General features: G+C 44.5%; 1 protein-coding gene across 1 annotated transcript in view; it reads left to right on the top strand.

The window, feature by feature from the left end:
* The window catches only part of AMER1 (APC membrane recruitment protein 1), a 17,813-nt gene extending 3,439 nt beyond the window's left edge, over positions 1-14,374 (top strand). The window contains exon 2 of the mRNA XM_024209277.1: positions 10,825-14,374. Coding sequence (XP_024065045.1) covers positions 10,919-14,374 — 3,456 coding nt within the window. The 5' untranslated portion in view covers positions 10,825-10,918. The remainder of the gene's footprint in view (positions 1-10,824) is intronic.
* Positions 14,375-24,297: the final 9,923 nt, after the last annotated feature.

Here is a 24,297-nt window from a genome sequence, read left to right as displayed (position 1 = left end):
CTTTCAAAGTGTGTTATTTTAGGTTTTTAGACTGGTCTATGCATTTCATAATTTTTATTTTTCTCTTACACTTAAATTTAATTCTTTGAGTAGTGAGTTCTAAAATGCCTAACCTGTCCTGACTGGAGTAATTATCCCTATGGTAACTTTTAAAAAATATATATTATATCTAGGTTTTTGGTTTCTACTGGTGGCACACATCCATCCGCACATTACCTCGATATGGTGCACATAACAAATTCATTTCGCACATGGATGGAAAAAATTAGAGGGAATATTGACTCAGGACCCTTGCTATTACAACACAATGAAATTTCAGATTTAAATAGCTGAAATTGTGAAATTTACAATTTAAAAAATCCTATGACCATGAAATTGATCGAAATGGACCATGAATTTGGTAGGGCCCTACATATTACGCATAGGGACTGGGGAGATTTATTTTAGCAGTATAAGTCCTCGTCTATACATAGCCCCCTAACCAAAATAGTTAAACTGTGAGAGTGTGTGTGGATTTTTTTTTTTTGAACTAACAGTTATACGAGTAGAATCTTTAGCGTGGACGCAATAATATCGGTATAACTGTGCTTATTCTGGTACAGTTTATTTCTCTGTACAGGAGGGGATTTGTACCTCTTTAACTATACAGTATATATAGTTAAAGTGGTGTAGACAAGGCTGTAGTAGAATTACCACTGGGCTATCTGGTGCTGTTATATTTGTTACATTCCAGACATTGTTGGTTCCTATTCATAGCTATAAATATTGTCTCAACTGTTGACTAAGGCCTGGTCTACACTACGACTTTAATTCGGATTTAGCTGCGTTAATCCGAATTAACCCTTCACCCGTCCACACTACAGAGCCAGTTAATTCGAATTAAAGGGCACTTAAAATCGATTTCTGTACTCCACCTCGACGAGCGGAGTAGCGCCTAAATCGATTTTGTTAATTCGAATTAGGGTTAGTGTGGCCGCACACCACCGAATTACTGTGTTTAAATTAATGGGGTAGTGTGGCCGCACACCACCGAATTAATGTGGTTAAAAACCGAATTAATGTGCTTAGTGTGGCCGCGCACAATCGAATTTATACAACCTGTTTCCCAAATTCGAATTATCTAAATTCGGATTAATCCCGTAGTGTAGACATACCCTTACCTTTGCTAAGCTGCTTGCAAAGAGAAACTACTGCTGTGTGAAACTACATCTTGAGTGAAACAATGCCTCTGATGATAACAGATAATCTGATAGCACATTGCTTGCAATCTCTCTTGGAAGTTTTGCATGAGTTCTCTGCTGCTAACTGCCTTACATTGTGGGTTTTATTTCCTCAGTGTTCCCACTAAGGAAACACCCAGCTCCTCCCCAGGGAATAGAAAAAAAATAGGAATTTCATTCTTGCATTCAAGTAAAACCCAAATGTTGCCTAGGATGCCCAGCACAATAAGTGCCTGAAAGTGCTGGGTTCTGTTTTAAATATTTGACATGAACCGTAGGGTAGTTCTTAGACTTTGTAAAGTTTTAAAGCCATGTGGAAGCTTGTATTTAAAAAATAATGGCGAAGTAGGAGATATGTCACTGGGTGTGTTTATTTTCTTTTAACCCTAATTATATAGATTTTTGTTTTAAACAGAACTGCTTGAGCACTAGCAGTAGATGTGTTCCTGGCTCCCAGATCTGTACTCTCCGGATCTCCTGTGTTCAATTCCTGACTCTGTTACCAAATCCCTCCATCTGTGGCTTTCGGCAAGTCTCTTAATTCACCACCTCCCCTTTGTAATGTGGGAGTGATGGTACTCTGCTGGCTGGCAGCTGTGAGAATTAATTGGTCGTGGTGTGATTGTGAATCCTAGCTTATCCTAAGCTCCCATTGGTTTCAGTGCAAGTCCCAAGTACAGTGGGAATGCAGGATCTGTCCCTGACAACATAAAGCTCTGTATACTATCTACTGCATAGAATGACTGCATTTAGCCTCCAGTTTAACTTGTTTGCAGAGAAATAGCACAGGGTAAAACAAACTGTGGCAGTCTGGAATAAATACCATGTGCATGCACTGATTAGTTTTCTTTGATTGACTGAAAATAATCTCTGATGCAACACAATGAAAAGCTAGCAGCCTGTTTACTATAAGAGGTGTTAGGCCACGTGAAGCAGAGGGACTCAACAAAGTGATTACACACATGGCTATTAATGGAAGAAAATGTCCCTAAATCCAGAGGTGATATTTTCCCAAGTCTGTAGAATGCAGAATGGGGGAGTTTTTTTGTTAGCCATGGGGTTTAAAAGCTAACAGAGTCAACAGTGGATTTTCTTTAAACTTTTTTGTCAAAATATTAAGGGGCCAACATGATCCTCTGCAAACGATTTGGGCAAAAGTCATTTGCATTTTGCCACCATACTTAGATGAAGGTGTGTAACTCTGTAGAAAGATCCACTGACTAGCAAGATTCTCTGCTGTAGTTAGGAGCGTCTGTATAATATCTTTCTCTTCTTGCCAGCATGATCAGAAAAATCTGTCTCACAGCCGAAATCGAGGCCAGGCTGCATGCAATGTGAACACTGTTTTCCCCTATCTATATAGACAAAGAAAGAAAGTTGCTGTAGTACTGGGAAGTTGTCAGTTGTGCAGGTACGTGATTCTCTAACACAAGTCTTGGAATACATCTCCATGCTGCGGCATCGTATCTGTTTTTAGTTTTTAAGCACTGTGGGTTAGGGCCTGTCTCTGACTATAGTCTTGCCCACTGGGGCCCTGATCTTGTTTGGAGATTCTGGGTGTGTCTGTACAGGAAAAAACCTTGGAAAATTAGTACCCACCATTTACTGCAGACAGGATTTGGATGTTCTCCCATTGTGATATGTAAACCTGCTGTGTATAATGATGTAGACTAGGAGCTATCATTTTTTTTTAAACCATCTCATACACTGTTGCCATCAGTTCAGCTTCCCCAGTAGTAGCAATGTGGTATTGCTACTGTAGACAGTGCTGCAGCTAGCTGCTGATGTCCTAACCACTGGGTTGTATAATTGTATACTGGTGGAGCATGATGACCTATTTAAAATGCTGGTGGCTGACTGAGTTTATCCTACTGAGAGCAGGAAGAATGGCTAGGGTTCTGGCCTAGGACATGGGGAGACTTTGGGCAAGTCCCTTAGCCTTGCTGTGTCTCAGTTCCCCATATGTAAAATGGGGATAATAATGCTTCCCTACCTCAAGGGGTGTTCTGAGGTTACATACATTAAAGATTGTGAAGTGCTTTGAGATCTACTGATGAAAAGCACTATGTTAGTAATAGGTGGTGTGTATTATTCTAGGACAGACAAAATCTAGGCCCCCCAAAAAAGCCTAATGTAGCTGAGATGCAGTCTCATCCCATCATGGCTTCTAACCTTGTTCTCTTTCCTTACGGATACTTTTTTTTGCCCCTGGCAACCATATTTCTGGTTTAGTCCTGTGGTTACAGAGTGGGTATACATTGTTATCAGTGCTGATTTTGAGCCAGGGTGAGCTTTAAAATAAATTTTTTTCCTGTTTTTTTTTTTTTTTTGTAGTACATTTTTGCAGTGGAAGTGCTTTTTAAAAATTTTTTTCCCCACTGTTGTTCTATTACTATGCCGTTTGCAACAACAGGCATCTCCCTGCTGCGGGACCAGCACTTTGTGCTAACAGTATTGCCGACCCCAGTGATGCATCTTCAGTAGCGGGCAAAAAAAAGTGTGTTCTTCAGTCGAGTTAGCCTCAACATGAAGAAAATTCCTAGTGAAGATGGAGCTCATCTTTAACTCAGCCTGCTCTAGGGGAGGCTGGGATTTACCTTGGCCTGCTAATCTGTGTGAAAACTACAAACTGCCTTGTCTTCACGAGGAGGATGATTTTACTTAACCCAAGTTAACTAAATGCAAGTTGGAAACGCATCTTTTTAGGCCCCAGTGGTCAAAAAACAAGAGACCGAACCAAAAGTAATCATGGGATTGGCTTAATAATGAGATTTTTTTTTTCCTTTTAAAAAAAAAAAAAAGAGTGCTTTTTATTTGCCTTTTGAGCCATAAGGGGTCACTCAGGTCATCTTTCAAGATTTTTTTTTAACAACCATGAGGTCTACGATCTCTCTCTTTATTTATATTTTAAGTGAAAGCTGAGATTCGCACATAATGGCAGATTCCAGGGACCGGGGCTTTAAGAAAAACACAAAGGCCATGTCGACAGGACAAAATTATATCGATTTAATTTATGTTGGTATACAGCCACCATAGTTATTAAATCGCTTGTGTGTGCGCACACTTGGCTCCTTGTGTCAGCGGCGTGTGTTCTCACCAGCAGCGCTTGTATCAATTGTATTGTCTGTCTGGGGGGATTTTGGGATGGCTCCTGAAGGCCAGTAAGCAGTGTCTGCACTGACATTGCACTGACCTAATTACATCATCCGTGACTCTACGCCACTCGGGGAGCGGGTGTTACTAAATCAGCATAGAGAGGACAGGAGCCAAATTTAAGTGAAGACACTTCCACAGCTATGTTGACTCAAGACAGTTTATGAAGGGTAGACCAGGTCTAAGAATCGTGAAACTTCTGATAAAATCATTATCAAAACTGGTTTAGGTGGACACTCTTTTAGTAGCAATGGGCTGCCAAGGCATTCAAGCATCCATATCCAGATTAGGTTTACAACCTATGTAAGGTTAAGTTGATGTCTGGATTGAGATTAGATGGTGTATAATCTTGTAAATGGCTTTCATGAGATTTCAACTGCATCCCCACCTGATGTGGAAAATAGGTCCCTTCATGCTTTGGAACTGACCTGGCATCAGAATTGTAGAGGTGGCTTCGCTAACTGAAAATCAAATGGGTTGGGATTTGAGATCCAGTGTTGACCCATCTCTAACTGTTAACGAGAGCGGAAACTGAGCAGGGCCCTTTCCTATAGAAGCTATACAGTGCAAGGCATAGCCCTGTTGCCTTGATCATTTGCCACCTTTAGAGCAGAGCCTTCAAACTAGGCATTGATTGTGCTTTATATATGTGTTTCTCCCCCAGACCGCTAGAGAGAGAATTTCTTGTAGACTGCCCATGTCCCATGGTTGCCTTAGCTAGGAACAAAACTTCCTGTAGTGTCTATCTCCTGCTGTAGTTAGGAGAACTGCTAAAGTAATTGCAAAGCAACCACCTCGGTGTGATGGGGATTTGGGAGCGTGCGTGGGAGGAAGCAGCATGTTCTGACAAGGTGCAACCTTTGGAAAGTCTCTCTGAGGCCTTGTCTACATTGGCAAGTTTCTGCGCAGTAAAGCAGCTTTCTGCATTGTAACTCCCAAGGTGTACACACTGCCAAGCCAGTTAGTGCACAGAAACTGCACAATTGCAGTGCTGTAAAAAAACCACCCCGATAAGAGGCGTACAGCTTTCTGCACCGGGGCTACAGCGCCGCGGTGCCAGTGTAGATACCCTGGTTGATTACAGTGCTGTGATTGGCCTCCAGGAGGTGTCCCACAATGCCTGTTCTTGCCTCTCTGGTCATCGGTTTGAACACTACTGCCCTGTCCTCAGGTGAATTTTGAAAGTCCCCTTCCTGTTTGCTCGGTGATTCGTGCAGTGGTCTCAGCACATCTTTCCAGGTGACCATGCCTGCTCCACGCACCAGGCGACCCCCCACATGGAGCAATGCTGAGCTGCTGAACCTCAGCAGCGTTTGGGGAGAGGAGGCTGTCCAGTCTCAGCTGTGCTCCAGCTGTAGGAGTTATAATACCTACGGACAGATTTCATGATGCATAATAGAAAGGGGCCATGACCGGGACACACTGCAGTGCAGGGTAAAAGTGAAGGAGCTGCAGAATGCCTACCACAAGGCGCAGGAGGCAAATCGCTGCTCCGGTGCAGTGCCCACGAGCTGCCGGTTCTACAAAGAGCTGTATGCAATACTAGGTGGCGACCCCACCTCTACTGCAAAGGCCACTGTGGATACTTCGGTGGCTCACATACTCATCGAGAGTGGATCGAGCAAGGAGGAGGCAATCTTGGACGAAGAGGGGGAGGGAGACCCAGAGGCAGAGGACAACTCGGAGGTCAGAGATGCATGCAGCCAGGAGCTCTTCTGTACCCCGGAGGAGGCTAGCCAGTCACAGCTGTTGGATCTTGACGAAGTGCAAACAGAAGAGGAGGCCCATGGTAAGAGGCTTTGATTTTGGGAATTGCTGAAGCAAGTTGTTGGGGGCAGGAGGGTTGCAGAAAGCAGGCTTGTGTCTGTCTGATGCGTACCACCACCTGCCTAGTCTGAGCGGCGGACCAGGCTGTTGATTGACTCCCTCACTTCATGGGAATCTATCTCAGAGATCTCCACGAAACTCTCAGGGAGATACTGGGCAATCTGCTGCTGCAGGTTCTTTGGGAGTCTTAGAGAAGACCCTCCCTTGATTCCCTGCTCACCCTCAGCAGCGGGATATCTTCCATAATGAACACAGCCTATGGAAAATGTGGGGACAGTAATGATTATAAGCCCCTCCCCCTACAGTGCTGGGTCTCCCCAAGAGCCACGTGCCCAGTGTACAGTACGGTCCTGGGACACTGATTTCCCCTGCCCTCGTGGTTACTCACTATTTTGGGGGTCTTGTGGCTCCTGTGTGCTTGCCTGGAGTCAGTCAGTTAGTGACCAGGTATGTGACTAGTGGCGGTGTTTTAAATCACTGAATCAGTGGTCTCTGTGTTGCAAACAATACTGCTTCTGTAAAATGTTGCATTTTGGCTTCACAGATATGGCCTGGGGAGCCCAGCCTCCCTCTTTGTTATTGCCGGCTGAACGGCTGTGCACAACTAGAAAGCAGCCACGAAGAACTAAAGAGGACTTTCTGCGTGAAGTCACGATGCTCTCCGTGGCCAAAAAAAAAAGAATTGAAGGAGTGACAGGACAGCGAGAAGAGGGACCGAAAAGAGAACGCAGCACGCCAGAATGAAGCCACGGAGCAGCTCTTAAACATTATGGAATTTCAAGCGGACACGCTCCAGACGCTACTAGCACTGTAAACCGAGCAGTTCCGCACCTGCCCTCCCCTGCGGCCGCTGTCGCAAAACTCTTTCCCATGCACCCCCCAGACGCCGCCAACACACTCTTATCACCCTCCTGGCTTCAGTCTGTACCCTCTGCATTCCACTCCTGCCCCGTCACAGTCCAGCCCTGCGGACTCCCAGTACCCACTGCACTCAACAACCGTCCCTCTGCAGTTTAGCCCTCCTGAAGTACAGTACCTGCTGCACTGTACTCCAAAGGACAAAGTTGCATATGATACCTGGACATACACAAATCTTTAACTGTCCCGGGACCCCACCTCCTCTTGGGACCCTCCCTTCCCCCATTCCCCACAGTGCTGATGTGTTTTTTATTTTTGTTTGTCTCTCCTCTGGTTGTTGTTTTTTTTAATAAAATAATTGTTTTGGTTTTAAAGCAGTCTTTATTCCATTAATTGAAAGCAAACGGAATCATAGTGCATTGTCTGCACCAATCACAATCGCCTCCTAGCATTACAAGCACTGCACTCCTAAGCATGGCAACAAATATTAGTGGCTTTCAGCTTCAAATTGCTACCTCAAGGCATCCCTGATCCTTATGGCCCCGCGCTGTGCCCCTCTAATAGCCCTGGTCTCTGGCTGTTCAAATTCAGTCTCCAGGTGCTGAGCCTCAGCGGTCCAGCCCTGAGTGAAGATTTCACACTCTTCCCTTCACAAATATTATGGAGCGTACAGCATGTGTCTATAAGCATAGGAATATTGTCATCAGCTAGGTCCAGCCTCCCATATAGGCAGCACCAGCGGGCCTTTAAATGGCCAAAAGCACACTCAACAGTCATTCTGCACTTGCTCAGCCTGTTGTTGAACCGCTCCTTGCTGCTGTCAAGGTGCCCGGTGTATGGCTTCATAAGGGGTAGGCAGGATCACCAAGGATCACAATGGGCATTTCAACTTCCCCTACAGTGATCTTCTGGTCCAGGAAGAAAGTCCCTGCTTGCAGCTTCCTGAACAGGCCAGTGTTGCGAAAGATGAGTGCGTCGTGCACCTTTCCGGACCAGCCTGTGTCAATGTCCGTGAAACATCCATGGTGATCCTGGAGAACCATTGAGAAATACCCCTTCTGATTGATGTACTTGGTGGCTAGGTGGTCTGGTGCCAGAATTGGAATATTCGTGCCATCTGTTGCCCCTCCGCAGTTAGGGAAGCCCATTTGTACAAAGCCATCCACAAAGTCACTCACGTTGCCCAGAGTCACGGTCTTTCGAAGCAGGATGCGACTAATGGCTCTGCACGCTTCTGTCAACATGAGTCCAATGGTCGACTTTCCCACTCAGAACTGGTTAGCGACTGATCGGTAGCAGTCTGGAGTAGCCAGCTTCCACAGTGCAATCGCCACGCGCTTCTCCAGCCACAGGGCAGCTCTCATTCTCATGTCCTTGCACCGCAGGACTGGGGTGAGCTCATCACATAGTCCCATGAATGTGACTTTCCTCATCCGAAAGTTCTGCAGCCACTGCTCGTCATCCCAGACGTACATCACAATGTGATCCCACCACTCAGTGCTTGTTTCCCAAGCCCAAAAGCAGAGTTCCACTGTGGTCAGCACTTCCGTGAATGCCCCAAGAAATCTTGTGTCATAGCTACTACGTGTGGCGAGATCAATGTCGCACTCTTCCTGCCCTTGTGGTTTAAGGAATAACTCCACTTCCATTCATGACGTGTTTAGTAAGAGTGAGCGGCATATTGGTCAATAGTGCGGGATCCGTTCCTGCAGACTGAAGAGGCAGAGCGTGCAGTACACAAACTGTTGAAAGATGGCGCCAAATGCAGATGGAAGGGGATTGCTGGGATGTGAAGCAATGCATCATGGAACATTGGGACAGGATGCAGGTGCCATGCAACCCCCTCCACCTTCCCACAACTCTTAGCGGCGGAAGAGATTCTCTGTGGGATAGCTGCCCAGAGTGCACTGCTCTGAATACCACTGCAAGTGAACACGCTATTGCGCAGGCAGCTAACAGTGTGAACACACAACAGCGGTTTCCCTTCAGTGCTCTCTGAGTGGCGATGTAACTCTGCCAGTGTAGGAATACCCTAAGTTTCATTCCTCCCTTCTCCTTCCTGCCTTGGGTAAATGCACACTCCCTAGCATGGTTGGCGTTAACAGGAGGGATGGCCAAAGCATAATATCATGCATCCCAATAACGTTGTTTAATCAAATTTACCAATGACTTAAGTACGTTTGCCAAGCAACAAGGGAACTCCTACAATGGAATTTGGGGTGGGTATACTGTGTATGTGTCAAGTGAATGCTTCTGTAGCAGGGACCTCTAAGGCCATTATACACATCAGTGAAATTAGTGAGGCAGGTCAGTATTTCCCCCCCCTGCTTCTCAGAGGGGTGAAATTGAGGAACAGAGTGGTTGACTTGTCTGAGACCACACAGCAAATCAACAGCAGAGCTAGAAATAGCTCCTAATTCCCAGTCTAAGCTCTAATACTGTACTAAACTCACAAGTTGTACAGTGCAGAGCCAGTTCTGGTGTGGCAAAGTGCCCTCCTTTGCTTTCATTCTGTGTGCATGCTTAGCTACCATACATGCTGTCACTGCAGCGCAACAGTCTGTAGGGGGGAGGGGAGGATGAAGTCAGTTTTCAAATTGCTACCTGCGTATCACTCTGTTTTGTAATGTTCTAGTAACCTATAGTAACTTTAATATAATTACAACCTGCCCCATCCGCTTCTTAGCCATTAATTTTAGTGAGCAGGGCGAACGCCAAGGCTTTTATTAATAATAGAAGCCAATAAAAATGCTGCTTTCTTGCTCCTCCGGTGACTGCCAGGTCCCCCAGAGATTCAAGTAAAATCCTTCGTCATCAGGATTTGCCCTCAAGTCGTGGGTGTTAGGAGGCCCATGATTTGGGTGGTTTCCCCCCCCCCCCAGGATCTTTGTTTAAATTCGGGGTGAGGGGGAAGCTTTACTGGCCTCAGACCAGAAAAATCTAAGCTGCAGGCATAAAAGCCCAGCAGTGCATATCAATTTTCACTGGATTTATTCTCTCTTCCCCCACCCCCTCCATCCCTGTCCCAACGCCAAAAAGAAACAATTTTATTTTGTTCTCATCGAGCCAGCATCAGATTAAAGCCTCTATCTCTGGTGTTTCTGAGATGATCTGATCAGGGAGGTTTGTACTGAACTCTCCTGAAAGATGTTTAAAGACAAGTGAAATCTAGTGCAAATAAAAATCACTCTCTTTATTCAGAGAAACACTGTCAGTTTAGTGCTTGTGCTTTGAATTGGTTGTATTTAAGTGTTAAGCGCAAAATGTTGATAGGGAATATTTTGGAGAATTGTTTTGGAGAAGCAGAAAGGCGCTGAGATCATGGGGGCTAACTAATACTGGAAAGTTGGTGGTGACTAAAGTCAGTGCAGTGAGTTTGGTGGGTCTTAGTCCAGTACTCTGTGGAGATGTGGCAACAGCACACATGCTCTCAGACAACCACAGTGAGCCAGAGAAAGCAAATCTGTCTCTCCATATGGGAAGTGTTTATATTGAGGAAGTGGTACTTCTGCCTTGAGGATAAAATGGAGGCTTAACAAACTAGCAATCTGGCAACCAGCATTAAGTTCAAACCCCAGTCACTATTGAGAGGAGAGACGATAAAAAGAACTAACCTACAGAGTGCGTTATAGAGGTCTCGCTAGCTAGTGTTCCAACTGTGGTCATGAATGTGCCCGACCTCTTTGCCTTGTTTCACCCACTCAAGTGATTCCAAGCCAAGCATTAATGGTTTCTCATGTCTCTCTTCTTTCTTTCGTCCCTTTAGATCAATCATGATGCTTTGGTCCACACGTCCTGAAGAAGACTCTGCTACCAAAATCTTTATTTCCAGCTAAATATACGTGGCTGTAACAGCTGCCATGGAAACGTGCTGTGCAGAGGAGGCCGTTGGAACCAGCTCTCCATCTGTCATCTGCAGGCAAGTTGAGGGAGGAGACCGGAAGCAGGAGGAGAGCAGAGCAGGTGACCGGCTGCCTGAATGGAGCGATGTTTCTGTTGTGGCTGTGGAGCAGGCACCCCCTGGCAAGCTGAAGAAAACTGCCTTCAAGCTCTTTGGGGGGAAGAGGAGCATATGCACCCTGCCAAGCTTCTTTGGAGGAAAAAATAAAGGCCAAGGGAAGGGAGCCTCCAAAAAGGGTCTCAGTAAAAGTAAGACGCACGATGGGATCAGCGACGTTGCGTATGAGGATGGGAAAGGGAGGTTGCGGTTGGAGAGCCCCTTGAATGGAGGGATGGACTCGCATCCTCGCCCGCTGCCAAGCTCTCAGAGCGCTCACTTGGCAACAGACGCCAGCGTCAAATTTGAGTTTGGCAGGCAGGAGAGCTCTCCCCTGGGGAGTGCCGAGGGCTTTGAGAAAAAGCCCAATGGAGACAAATCATTGTCCTTCCCTAGACCCAAGAAAGGGCTGAAGGGGCTTTTCAACAGCATCCGGCGCCACAGAAAGAACAAAACTGCCGAGTCTGAGAAAGCGGAGTGGGCTGCTGATTGTGGGGATGGAAAGCAAGCCAAGAAAACTCGAGAGGCGGGGGCTGAAACCCAGCGAGCCTCTGAGGAGGAGAGTCCAAGAGGCACCCCTCTCCCTGCACCATGCACGGGGAGCTTGGATGGTAACTGCTCACTGAGCACAACGACCAACCTTGGAGAAAACACCGACTGGCTCATGGCTGCTCAAAGTAGCTCGGAAGGAGATGCAGCAATGGTGCCTGTGGGCAAAGACGATATTCTAGATGTGAAATTGGATGCAGAGACTATTGTCTGTGCCAGCTCACCCTACGGTGGTCTCCCAGACTCACACCATCCTGACTACCCAGACAACGACCCCCCTTCAGTACACTCCGGAGACCAGCTCAGCTTGATCTTTGGAGATGTTACTTCCCTTAAAAGTTTTGATTCCCTCACTGGGTGTGGAGACATAATTGCTGAGCCAGACATCGACAGTATTGCTGAGAGCACGATCTCCGTGGAGCGCAGTAGAGACGCTGCCAAGCGAAGCTCATGCCTTGTCACTTACCAGGGAGGAGGGGAGGAGATGGCCACGCCAGAGGAGATAGAAGAGTACCTCCAGCAGCTGTGGGAGGGCACCACCGAGGCGGACAGCCGCTATGAAACCAAGCTGCCTCAGCCCATAAACAGTCCCAAGCTGCAGGGAGTGAATAGCAAGCTGGAGACTTGCGGCTTACGTGAGGAGGCGGCCCATCTGTACGCTGGAGGTGTGATGGATGATGTAGAGCTCTTAACACCGCCCAGTGACCAGCAAGAATCTGCCCCCAATAGCGATGAGGGTTATTATGACTCTACCACACCAGGGCCAGAGGATGAACTTGGGGAAATCAAGAAGGACCGTCTCCCAAGAGACAGTTACAGCGGTGATGCACTTTATGAGTTTTATGAGCCCGATGACACCCTGATGAGCCCCTCTCTCGGGGACGAATCCTTATTTGAGAGCAAAGCATCTCATCCAGAGATCTTCAGCCGCTTCTTAGACTTTGCTGTCCCTGCCGAGAAGAACCTTATTCAGATGATGGGGCAGAGCAGCGGAGTGATGGAGACTGAGGAAGAGAGGCTGGCTGCTATTCAGAAACAGCTGCTGTATTGGGAGCTTCAGAGGGAACCAGCTGCAAAACGTCTGGATGCCCCCAGCAAAGAGAAATGTCCCAGAGACAAGCAATACATTGAATGTAATACTAGAGCAGCCAAATTAATTGGCAAAAATCAGAGTTGCCTTGGTAGCGAGCAAGTTGCTTCTCCAGTTTTGAGCAGAAGTGTAGATGCTGGGATTTCAGTGTCGAGACTGGAAAATCCTGAGTGGAGGGACTTTCAAGGGACACTGTGTCCAGAAAAGTATTACAATGGCCAAAAAGCCCAAGGAAGTTGCCTTATTCAGCTCATGAAAAACAACTCTGTGTTTGATTCTGATTTGGATCATGCAGTGTTTGGGGGACTAAGCAGCTTAGTCCCAGCCAAAACTGTGACCGTGACCTATCCCAGCTACAGAACACATGACCCTGATAGCTGTTTTCAAAATGAACACCGCAGCAGAGTGGAAAACTGCCTCAGGGAACCCCAGACAGAAAGTGAATGTGAACCCGAGCATGCTGTTAACTTCTCTCAAGCGCTGGTTGAGTTCACTAGCAGCGGCACTCTCTTCTCCAGCCTCTCTGAAAGCCTGGGTAGCTCTGATTCAGGTTCTTCCTTCACTCAGAACCTTTCTGTCCTTCCAACCATGGTCACTTTTGACATAGTGGATGTGGAGCAGGAAGGTGAAGGAGAATGTGAGCAGCATCTGGAGATGAATGCCGACGAGGACATTGCTGCATCCTTTGAGGCCTTTGATGACAGCTACGTGCAAAAGGAGTCCTTTGCCGAATGTGATGAACGAATGTTCCCGGGGTATCCCCAAGACTCTTTCCAGAGCTGTAACTGGGGTGTTGGCAGCCTTCCCCGTCACCTGCACCTGCACGGCTTGAGCCCCTCCATGCCAGCACCACTCTCCATCAACAGAAGGAGCAGGTCACTTGACACGGAGAGCTTGGAGTTGGAGCTTGCAGATATGCCTCTCTCCAAGAATGGCCTTAAGCCTTGTCAGCTCTTGTCTAAATGGGACAGTGGCAAAAAGGACTCTGTCCCCAGGCTGAGCAGAAGCAAGGATAGCATTCAGCTGTCTCCTTCCGAAGGAGGAGAAGCTGATGGGGTCCTTACCTGGCCAGGGTTGCAGCATGTAGAGTACAAAGCCGAGCTTTCTTCAGGGGGAGAGAAACCGTGGAGCTGTACTCCGACTGCAAGGGCTGCTGTTGTCGAAAGCAACTGGAATACATCTGAGCAGTCAGAAGTGAATTCCCCTTACGTGTCCCTGGGATGGAACAATGCCAGGGAGACTCCGGACAGGATGCCTCAGGATACTGGGGCCAGTAATTTAATGCTTCAGACACCTAGACACATGGTCAGACCATCCAATTTACCTCTGCAGACTGAGACAAGACAGGCCCAAGAGGTTTCTAGCTCCTACAGGTATCCTAGAGAAAATATGGCCAAAAAGCTGGCTCGTGTGGTACCTTTGGGAGAAAAAGGGGCTGACTTACCTCAGAGCTTCGCTTTCACGCAGTCCCCTAACAAAACAGCAAAGTGCAAACTTGTTGGCATTACACAAGGAACGCTCCAGTTTCACGATGGCACTGAGACTTTAAAACCCTCAGCTTGCTTTGCTGAGCGTTATGGAAGCTCCAGTACAGACCTGCTGAAAGGGGGACCTGTACATGGGAACACGCTGCCCATTAGCTGTCAAAGCACTACAGTGAATGTAACGGTAGCCAAATAGCTAATACTGGAGGGGTGAGGGAGGGCAGCCAAGGGTTAACTTTCAGGGAGGGGTGGGGTGGTGGGAGGGGGAAAGTATACTTCAATGAGTGGTTTTCATTTAGAATTGGTCCAACAAAGATGAACTCTTCTCTCTTGCAGTTGCAGTTGGGTGCAGTATGTAGTCACTCACAATGCTGCTGGTGTTCTGCACTGCTGTGGGTGCTCTGTTGTGGTTTTGTGTAGGCCACCTCCTAGTTTCGTAGGCTAATGCTTGAGGCACCAGTTTTTGTCAGTGTGAACCACCACTCTGTTGACTATAATAAACTGTGCAGAGCAAGTATCAATACATAGTGCAGTTGCTGTTGGAATAAAATCCCCTGGAAATAGACTCCCAGTTCAGGCTAGTGTTCTGCAGATCTATTTAAAGGAACACCATCAACTGCCAAAAATCATAACTCTGAATGTTTTTAACAAGAAATGAATGGCTGTAATTGTAGCATCAGAGGGATGATAAATAATATCTTCCCAGTGTGTTTGCTTTGTGCATTTGGCAACACTTGATACACACTCAGACTTATGGTTTCACGTGTGTGGTCCTTTCCTCCCATTTATGTGGATTTTTCACACAGTGACATGGGAAAAAACAGGAAAAAGTGGATGTAAAACTAGAAATTGGCAGGGGACTTGAGACAGGTGCAGTACCTGAAACTACTTAACAATTAGAACAATATTCAAAAGGAATTAAAGGTTTTTGTTACAATTTACTTCCTGTGAAAAGCTTCTTTTTGACAGATTTTGGAATGTTTTCCACACACTCTCTCATCACCTCAGATCCCTTCTCAGGGGAGAAGTGAGAGAAAGTATGGCATCTGCATCTAGTGTTTTCTCCCCACCAAAGCAAAAATCATTCAAAAAGAAAAACATTTCAAGCCAAACAGAGAACTTTCCTATAGATTTTCATTTTGGTCAAAAAGATCTTTTCCGTTGTGTGTAGCAGTGGGGAGGGAGTTTTCCAACCAGCTCTATTTTTAATTCACTTTATTTAAATAACACCCCCCCCCAATAAAAAAGCAACCTACATGTTGATGGTGTCCCTTTAAGAATAAAATGTCAACAGTCCCCTTATTTCTTTGGAGTGATCAAACTTCATGGTATATAATGTTCAGCCGAAATATTTTTATGTGCTTTGCCTCATCTCCCTAAGACATGGGACATGATTAATATCTTTTATATAAGCTAAGTTGGATCATGCCTGTAGCTGTTAAGTTGCAGATGTTGATGCTTTTCTTCAAAAATAAGTGTTGTGTTTTGGATTTTTATTTTCTTTGCATAAATTCATACGAGGAAAGTATTCTGTTAATTGGAATACGGGATGTAACACAGCCTAAATTAGGCTTCATAATTTCTCTTTCTCCCGTCTGGAGGAAATGACAAAGCTGGACATAGTGCCACTCTTTGGCTCCTACATCTTGCAGGGACGATGGAGGAAGTAGCAAGCTGTGGAGACGCACTTTGCTCTTGAGAGAGGGCTGATTGCATTGACAAAGCTCTTGAAAGCACCTGTTTCGGGCTATTGGAGCAGAGCACATGTCTTCACTCAAGGAAACTCCTTTGTCCTTGTCAGTCTTAAATACATGATTTCAGTCTCTTATATAGATCTCTTTTCCTCCTAGCTGGGTCTTGCTGAGTCTCTCCATGCCTCAGTCAAGGTTTATATTCTTGGACTTAATCTGGTTCCTGGTGGACTACAGTGCACTAAAAAAATTGCCCTTTCCTGGTTTTTTGTTTTTGTTTGTGATGCAGAGAGACTCTCAATGGTTTAAAATAAAATTGCAAAATTTTAAACTAGAAATATCAGGTCCTCCTCTTTCTGCCTCCTTTTGGCAATATCTGTGGAAGATCTGAATAGTGATGTCCCACATGTATCTTTCTATCACATACTCTCCCCAGCTAATACTGATTCTGAAATGTGCATAAATTCCAGTCACATCAGATAACCAGGCTACAACTCTCTTATCCCATAACCCAATTACAAATATGTTTCCAATTTGTAATGTAGACTGGAGCTTAATGGTTTTGTATACCCAGGCTGAAAGTCCCATCTATGATACACATTTGGAGTCATGTTCCTAAATGGATTAGCAAACATCTGAATTGTAACCAGGTGTCAAGGTTCCTTCCCCACTCTGAACTTTAGGGTACAGATGTGGGGACCTGCATGAGAAGCTCTAAGCTCAATTAACAGCTTAGATCTGGTCTGGCTGCCACCACTCCCAAGCACTAATTCCCTTCCCTGGGTAGCCTTGAGAGACTCTTCACCAATTCCCTGGTGAACACTGATCCAAAACCCCTTGGATCTTAAAACAAGGAGAAATTAACCATCCCCCCTCCTTTCTCCCACCAACTCCTGGTGGATCCAGATCCAACCCCCTTGGATCTAAAAAAACAAGGAAAAATCAATCCGGTATTAAGAAAAAGGCTTTTAATTAAAGAAAAGAAAGGTAAAAGAAAACCCTCTGGGAGAGATTAGCATACCAGCTACTCTCATAGACAACAGATTCCAAACACAGAGGATGTTCCCCTGGGCAAAAACATACACAAAAAATACCCAATTTGACTATTCCTCTAATTGCACAAGACAGGTTACAAAGAAATAAACATAAACCTATTTATTTCCTTCACTAATACTCACTACTTAATAAGAGGCTGAATTCTGGAGCTTTCCCACTCTGGTCCAAAGTGAAACTCAACAGACAAAGGGAACTTCCCTCCTTCCCTTTGAACCATCTTGTCCTCCCATTGGTTTCTCTGGTCAGGTGTCAGCTAGGCTAGGTGAACTTCTTAACCCTTTACAGGTAAAAGAGGCATTAACCCATAACTATCTGTTTATGACACCAGGTTTCTCCACTGTCACTGTATTTACAGTGTTGCCAAGATATGAAATGCTGATTCCTCCAGCAAAGAAAGAGAAGCGGGGCTCTGATACTTTGGTGGAAAAGAGAATATAAGATGCTGTCTTTATACATCAATATAGAGCAGCGAAGGGCAAAGCCAGGCTTGTTTTTTGTTTGGCAGTTCACTTTATTTAAAAAAAAAAAAAAAAAAAAAAAGGAACTCAAGACCAAGAACACCCATTTCTGTGTTGTGCCTGGATTAACTCTCCATTCCTCAGTATTATTGCGTTGATAACACTGTGTGAATGTTCCATGTAGGGCATGTTGTGCTACATTCTGCTCCCTTGCAATCATGCAACCCTCTTGAGGGGTGTAAGATTGCATGGGACAAATTCTGCTCTGAGTTACAGTGAAACCCGCCATCAGTAATTGACAGGTTTCAGAGTAGCAGCCGTGTTAGTCTGTATCCGCAAAAAGAACAGGAGTACAGTAATTGAGAGTTTATTCATCATAGCAGTGAATTTATGTTCTTGGTGTGACACTGGTAGAGCCTCCTTTCCTGATTCAGGAATAAATCCCTATTTAGCACGAGTTTAAGTCCCTTTAACTTCAATGGGGTATAAGTATATGTTTAAGTACTGTCCTAAATGAAGGCCTAGGTGCACTAATCCTCAGAATCTCCACTAGGACTTACCAGATCTGGCTGAGTCCAGATCCCAACTTCGTAACTCAGATCTATTTGTACCTACTGCCATTCAGAAACAAAATATTGCAAGCTTGATCCAAGACATTACTCCACAGACAAGTATTTGTAACATTCACTCTTTCTCTTGCTCTGAGCAAGTCTCTTACACTAAATTTTTGTTTTTGTTTTGAGTATGTCACCAAAGACCTCTTGTGGGTGTGGATTTTTGTTCTGTGTTTTATGGTTTTTAAATGGTGCGGCCTTTGCCAAAGTTTTGGTGAAGCATAAATGTGACAGTGCTAAAAAGAATGTTCACTTACGAATGCATGTCTCTAATAATAAGCATTTTGGTTGTAGGTACGTAATGGGAAGACCTATTGTAAACTGTTTCTATAAACTAATGTGAAAGCAATACAGCTAGGACTTGATAATCTGACTTTATACCAAAGGTTTTTCTTCCATTTTTTCATAAATTCTTAATTTGATTTGAACTCCAACAGAGAAAATTGATAAAATTATATATTTCTAAAGCATTTTACTTCCAATTTGCTGGGTTAATGGAGTATTCTGCCCCATTAAGAAATAAGAATTTTCAATATTCTGATTAAACTTTTAAAGTACAACTGGGAAGGGGACATAACACTATGAGGTTTAATCTACAATGCTCCTAAAACTCCTGTCTATTGAGGGATAAATAGGACCAGTCTTCCATGGTGATCAAACTTCTGGTAGAAATAATCTTTTTTAAAAAATTGGACTAAAGTTTTTAATTTAAAAAAGCTGATGGGTTAAAATGACAAAAAGTAACTTCTTAAGTGCTTATTAATAAAACCAAAAGTTTCAGAAGCGCACTTCAAGTTCCAACTTAATTTGAGCTTTGTGGTAGGGAAAATAATTAAACTGACAATGGAATTGCAAGTTCTCTTACTTCAGTAGAGAGCTTGGGGAACCCACTACAACTTCTCCGGTCATGTGTCGCTAATTTTATTCAGCTCCAGAGTATATGCTATGGGTAAGCTCGCTGGTCTTTCTCCTGCCCTGTTATTTTAAGGGAAGCCTTCCTCATGGTTGAAACAGCTGGTGTTTCTATTACAAACCTTATTTCTCTCCCCCCCGCCCAATGGCCCCCCAAAAATAGAGCTTGACACAAATGGGGCAGATTAAGGATGGAGTGTTATCCTTAACTTCTAATTTCCTAGTTTGTCAGTTGATTACTAAGCATGCATAGTAGCTGCTTTTTAAAAAAGTTAAACACCCGTTTCATTAAAAAAATAAAAGCACCCCAAAACTAATGGATTGACTAAATGAATGATACACCCTCCACTGCTTTTTGTACGGTGAGGCACTCTGACACCACAAAAAGCTTTTCCAGGTTGTGGGGGTTTTGGGGAGGTGTGGGGTTTGATTCTTTCACCCTGCTTGACTTACAGCTTTTATAAATAAAATTGCAATTAAGGCCCATGGCCAAAATCTTCCAACCTGGGTTCTTCCTGTTGGGCACCTAACTAAGGATGGTCTGACTTCTCAGTTAATGCTCATCATATTACAAGATCAAGCAATCTTCTCTTTATCTGGTGGAAGTTAGGCATCCATATTGGAAAATTTTAGCCTAGTTGTTTAATGAAAGTGGTGTCTGAGTCAGTAATCAATTGTCAGGAGCAGCCAATTGTCCTGCCAAGGCATTAAAAACAGAAGGACTTTAGTACACACGGCACTTGCACAAAATGTCTTGCCCTCACATGGTTAACTGTGGCTATTGCACATGCAGTCTAAACCACTGACATTCAGGTCAGACTACCAAGTAATTCTGTATTGCATTTGGGATTTTTTTATACATACGAGAGAGGTCAATTTTATCTATTTTTGTATAGTTTTACATTTTATATTCATAGGGGAAATTTTATGGACTCTTCTTTTACTCGTGCATCATGTTAAAATGGTGTGGCTTACAGTTCTGACGAAGAAAAAGCAATTGCTGCTGCCACCATCTGTGCAATGAAGAAACTATCTCTCTTCTCTACTACACATTGAAGGCTAATTCTGACGATCAGAAGCTAGCCCCCTTCCTGCCATCCACACGTTCCATGGACAACCACTTAGATCTTTTGACATAGGAATGTCACATCTGTCAAGTGCTGTTTTTAGCTTTGTTTTTAATTCCCAGTCTGTGGACTGTCTTGGTCTCCTCTCTGAAAGTATCACTGACTGTCTTTTAAAGCTAGAAAACCATGGTGGGGTTTTTGTGTGTGTTTAATGTTTTTGACTTTATCCAGCAGTGGCCATTTTTGATACCTAAATAAGCTCTGGAAGGGAATTCTGTCCTTTTAAGGACTTGCCCATCTGGGAGGGGAGACGTTGGGGCTTTGGCCAGTGAACCTGTCAGGAAAACCAAGGCAAAGCTCTTGTTCTGTGTCTGACAAGAGTGTGGGTTTGGCTGGGGCAGTCCCGGGTTTTGAACATACATCCTGAAGAGCTGGTGTCCTGGCTCTTAGCCAAGTCAGGCAGTGAAGAAGGCAACTGCATCCCCCTGGCCCTGTTCCTCCTGCTGGGCTTGAGCAATGGGTGCTGCCCCCCACTAATTCTAACCCATCAGCAGGAGTGACATCCCCTGCTTCCCTACACTGCAGGGAGCTTTACCTGTTCCCAGCATGCTACAGAGCAGCTCCTTCACTGGGCCTCCAGCCAAAATGGGACTAGTCAGCTGCCTCACCCTAGCTCCTGCCTCCTCAGCCCCACCACCAGCTTCCTTCCTCAGCAATCCCCAGAACCCTGGCTGCTTCTCAGCATTGTCCAGCGAAATCTTTACTAATTGGCAACTATGACACTAGTTTTAAGGGCCCTATTGTTCACCTAGTGGCTGGTCATGGTTTAAAGGAACATCATGAGTAAGCAAAGGCCTGAAATTTCATTGTGAATGTGCTTGGGATTTTTTTTTTTTTTAAACCCTTCAATTCAAAGTTTGATTGCCTCTTGATTTTAAGTAGGTTCCCTCCCCTCCCGCCCTTCCCCCCACCTTCCAGGATTTGCAACCCAAGCACAGTGGCATGGAGTATGAGGCCCAGAAAGTGAAATGGGCTCGGAGCAGGGAGTGAATTGACACATTTATGTTCGTTGCTGAGAAAAAAAGCAAATGGAATGGTGGAAAGCTAAATTATTAAAGCTGAACGTAGAGTTTTGTTTTAAATTTGAAAGTGATGGCAATGCAGGTGGAGATACTTCGCTGTGCATGGGGGTTTGTGTCTTTAATTAAATTACTCTTAACCTGACAGTGTTCCTATTCATTATTGTGTGTGTGGTTTTTGTTTTGTTTCTTTTTATGGATTTTGCTTCTGTTACTGAAATGCAAATTGGGTGGAGGGCTGCGCTACTTACATTCCCGGGGCATTTTGACCCACACTTCCTTTTAACATTCCCTGATTTCCCCCTCCCGCCACCCCCCTTAATTCTGAAGGTATTCAGTCTTATGCAGTTATTTGTAGTGTCTGCTGAGCTGTATTTAGGCAGTGCAGCTCACTTTTTCCTGCAGATCTGTATTATTCTAGAAGTTAGAAAGGGAAAAGACCTGTTCAGTTATCCACCCCATCTCCCTGCCACTATCGGATAGTTCACTGCAATGCATTTTCTATACAGTCCTTGTCCTTAGACATTCCATTGAGATGGAAAACTGCTTGTTCCTCCTTCTCTTCGGTCCCCACCTCTACTGGCAAGCAAACAAAAACAAATGAATGAGATTATGCTTGGGCAAAGAGGGTGATTGAGGGATAGAGGGAGGCACATGTCCCTTGTAAAGAAACCAACCTTTTCCCAAACTTCCATCAGTTCTGCTTAAGGCACTGTAGGATCTCCCCTTCATGCATGTGGCAGAAGTAAGTCACCTGTTTCTACAAATAACTTTAGTACATTGCAGACTGGAACCCTTTATGTGTTCTGCACAGCTTGAGCCAAGGGAAGGCAGCCGGGTTCTCCCCTGCCCCTTTCTTGATAGCCAATTGTTTCATGTTTTCTTTTTTGTCCTTGACATGACTAGTTATTAAACTTTTTAATGTATTTACTGTGTTTTAAAATGAATGTTTCTTTCACTGAATTCTAATGAATAAACTTCAGGTTTTTAGAGAACATCCTTTTTCATTGGTGTATGTGGTTTGTTTTTTATTGCTCAATCCGATCTCTGTGTTTCTCTGGTATTACAGTTGAAGGGGAAAAGGCTTTTGAAAGTAAAGTGAAATGTGAAAAGTGATTGGGAAGAGTGTTTTTTTAAAAAAAAAAAAAAGTCTGAGCCCAACTCGCTTTGGCTACTTTCAAACACTTCAGTGTACCCAGCCAGATTCCTCTGCCATATTAAATTATTTCTGCAAAATAACTGTAATTGAAGGCACTGGATCTAAAAGTCAGATTTCCTTGGTTTTTTGTTTTTGTTTTTTTAGTACTCTGTACTACTGATGCTCTGCACAAACAATAAGGTGGAGTTTCATGTGTTTATGAAGAGGAGAACATAGCCCTTGATTTCATCAACCGAATAATTGAAAAATTGCTCTTTCATGGACATACTTGGAAGGCACTGACGCTTGTTGGCAAGTAGAAGCACAGCGATTCATAGGAACAACTCTTAAGTGCTATGATATTTTACTACTGGAATGTCAGTGAGCAAATTTTGGGAAGCTGCTCACCAGCTTTATCAGTGATAGAAGAAGCAAAATGAACGGTCTCCTCTCCTGCTCCTTGAGCACATGCACATCTGTCACAAATGTTTATCTTGCAAACAGTTTTTCTTGGCTGATGAGAAGGTACAGTATAGGGAAGAAATGTATTGAAAGAATCACTTTAATTTGTATGAAAAAGGACCCTGAGACCCATGAGTTGTGCACAGGTTAAAATATTTGCTGCCTAATAACCTTATTTCAGAATGAGAATACCGTATACCAGTATAATTACACTGCTCTAATGATGCTGGTAGATTTCCCTGTGTAGACAAGTCCTAAAGCTGCATGTCTGTTGTTCCCCCTCTCCCCGGCTGCGGCCAAAACACTGCAAATCTAGAGTCCCCTCTTCTTTCCACACAAAGGAGTGCGCTATTGAATGTGTCTAAAATTCTACTGTATTGATGGAAGCTGCAGCTTACCAGAGCTAGTAGTCAATAGGTGTAGACACAAGGACTATTTCATCAAATCCTGAACTTTAGCTGTGTGTGTGTGTGTGTGTGTGTGTGTGAGAGAGAGAGAGAGATGGAGGTTAGGCAGCAAGGGGTGCCATTCAATTTCTGCTGCTAATGATGTTTGCCTTCCAGTGTTCAAGGGCTGTTTAAAGGGACAGCATCTGTTCTGGAATGCTGTGCTACTGCTTCATGCTGCTCTGTCTGGTTACTGCCTGGTGGTGGTCACTTTATCATGACGTGTGTTTCGAAGGTGACGTTTCGAAGGCTCACTAGCAAGGTAAGATTTGCTAAAACACCCCGAGCCTGCAAATGGTAACCTAAGGCAGATAGCAACAGTGAATCAGGCCCCTTGGGATGTGAATCAGCTTGATTTCGTTCAGGGGCCATCTTACTATTAGCTGGACAATAGCTTACTTTACAGTAAGTAAAGCATATTAAAATACTAACTTAGAGGTTGAGCCTTATACCTCAAGAGCTAAGCAAGGAACAGGTGCAGAAAAGTAAAACTTGTGGCGTATGGATGTTAGCAGTGGTAGGGTGTGTGGGACAGGTGCTTGGGCTGACAGTCTGCAGCTATCTTTCAGAACTACAACAAAAAGAGTGCCCTGGGGATGGTCACTCCCTGTCCAGGATAGACTGTTTTACTTGAAAAAGGAACTTGTTTAGCTCAAATGGTAGAGGCCTGTGCTTTTGATGCAGAAAGTCTGGTGTTTGATCCTCACTGACAGTCTCTGATTGGAGGTAGTTATACAGAGCTGTAGTTGCATGACTGGGCCCAGCAATATGAGGGTACAAGACTGACCCCAAAATCACAGATGGAAATCTGTGTGGGATCCTGCCTGTAACTCAAGATACTGTTTTGGAAGCTGCTTGTGTAACACAGGGTTTTGTAAAGTCTGCCAATCGTTTTAAAATGCACCAAACCAATTAAAAGAATAATCCCCATCTCACAGGAGAGGGATTGAATTTGTAGAGACATAATTATCTGTAATGTATGACAAGCTGGTACATTTAGTGTCTCCAGAGCAGTTGTCAAGGGAGATGGTTTTCCAAGCCAGGTACCCTGGGAAGCCCCATCATTTGAGTCCATTCATTGGAAATTCAAGACTATTGATTATGCTAAGGAGAAGTCTCAACCTTCATCTATTGTAGATCAGAATGGTCACTACACTGTGTGCGTGCATTTAATCTCTGCTATTAATAATGCTTCT

The sequence above is a fragment of the Terrapene carolina genome, unplaced genomic scaffold (genome assembly GCF_002925995.2).
Source record: "Terrapene carolina triunguis isolate 2854851 unplaced genomic scaffold, T_m_triunguis-2.0 Scaffold131, whole genome shotgun sequence".
NCBI lineage: Eukaryota > Metazoa > Chordata > Testudines > Emydidae > Terrapene > Terrapene triunguis.
The sequence above is the reverse complement of the archived record's forward strand: the minus strand, read 5'-3'. Positions and strand labels throughout refer to the sequence as shown.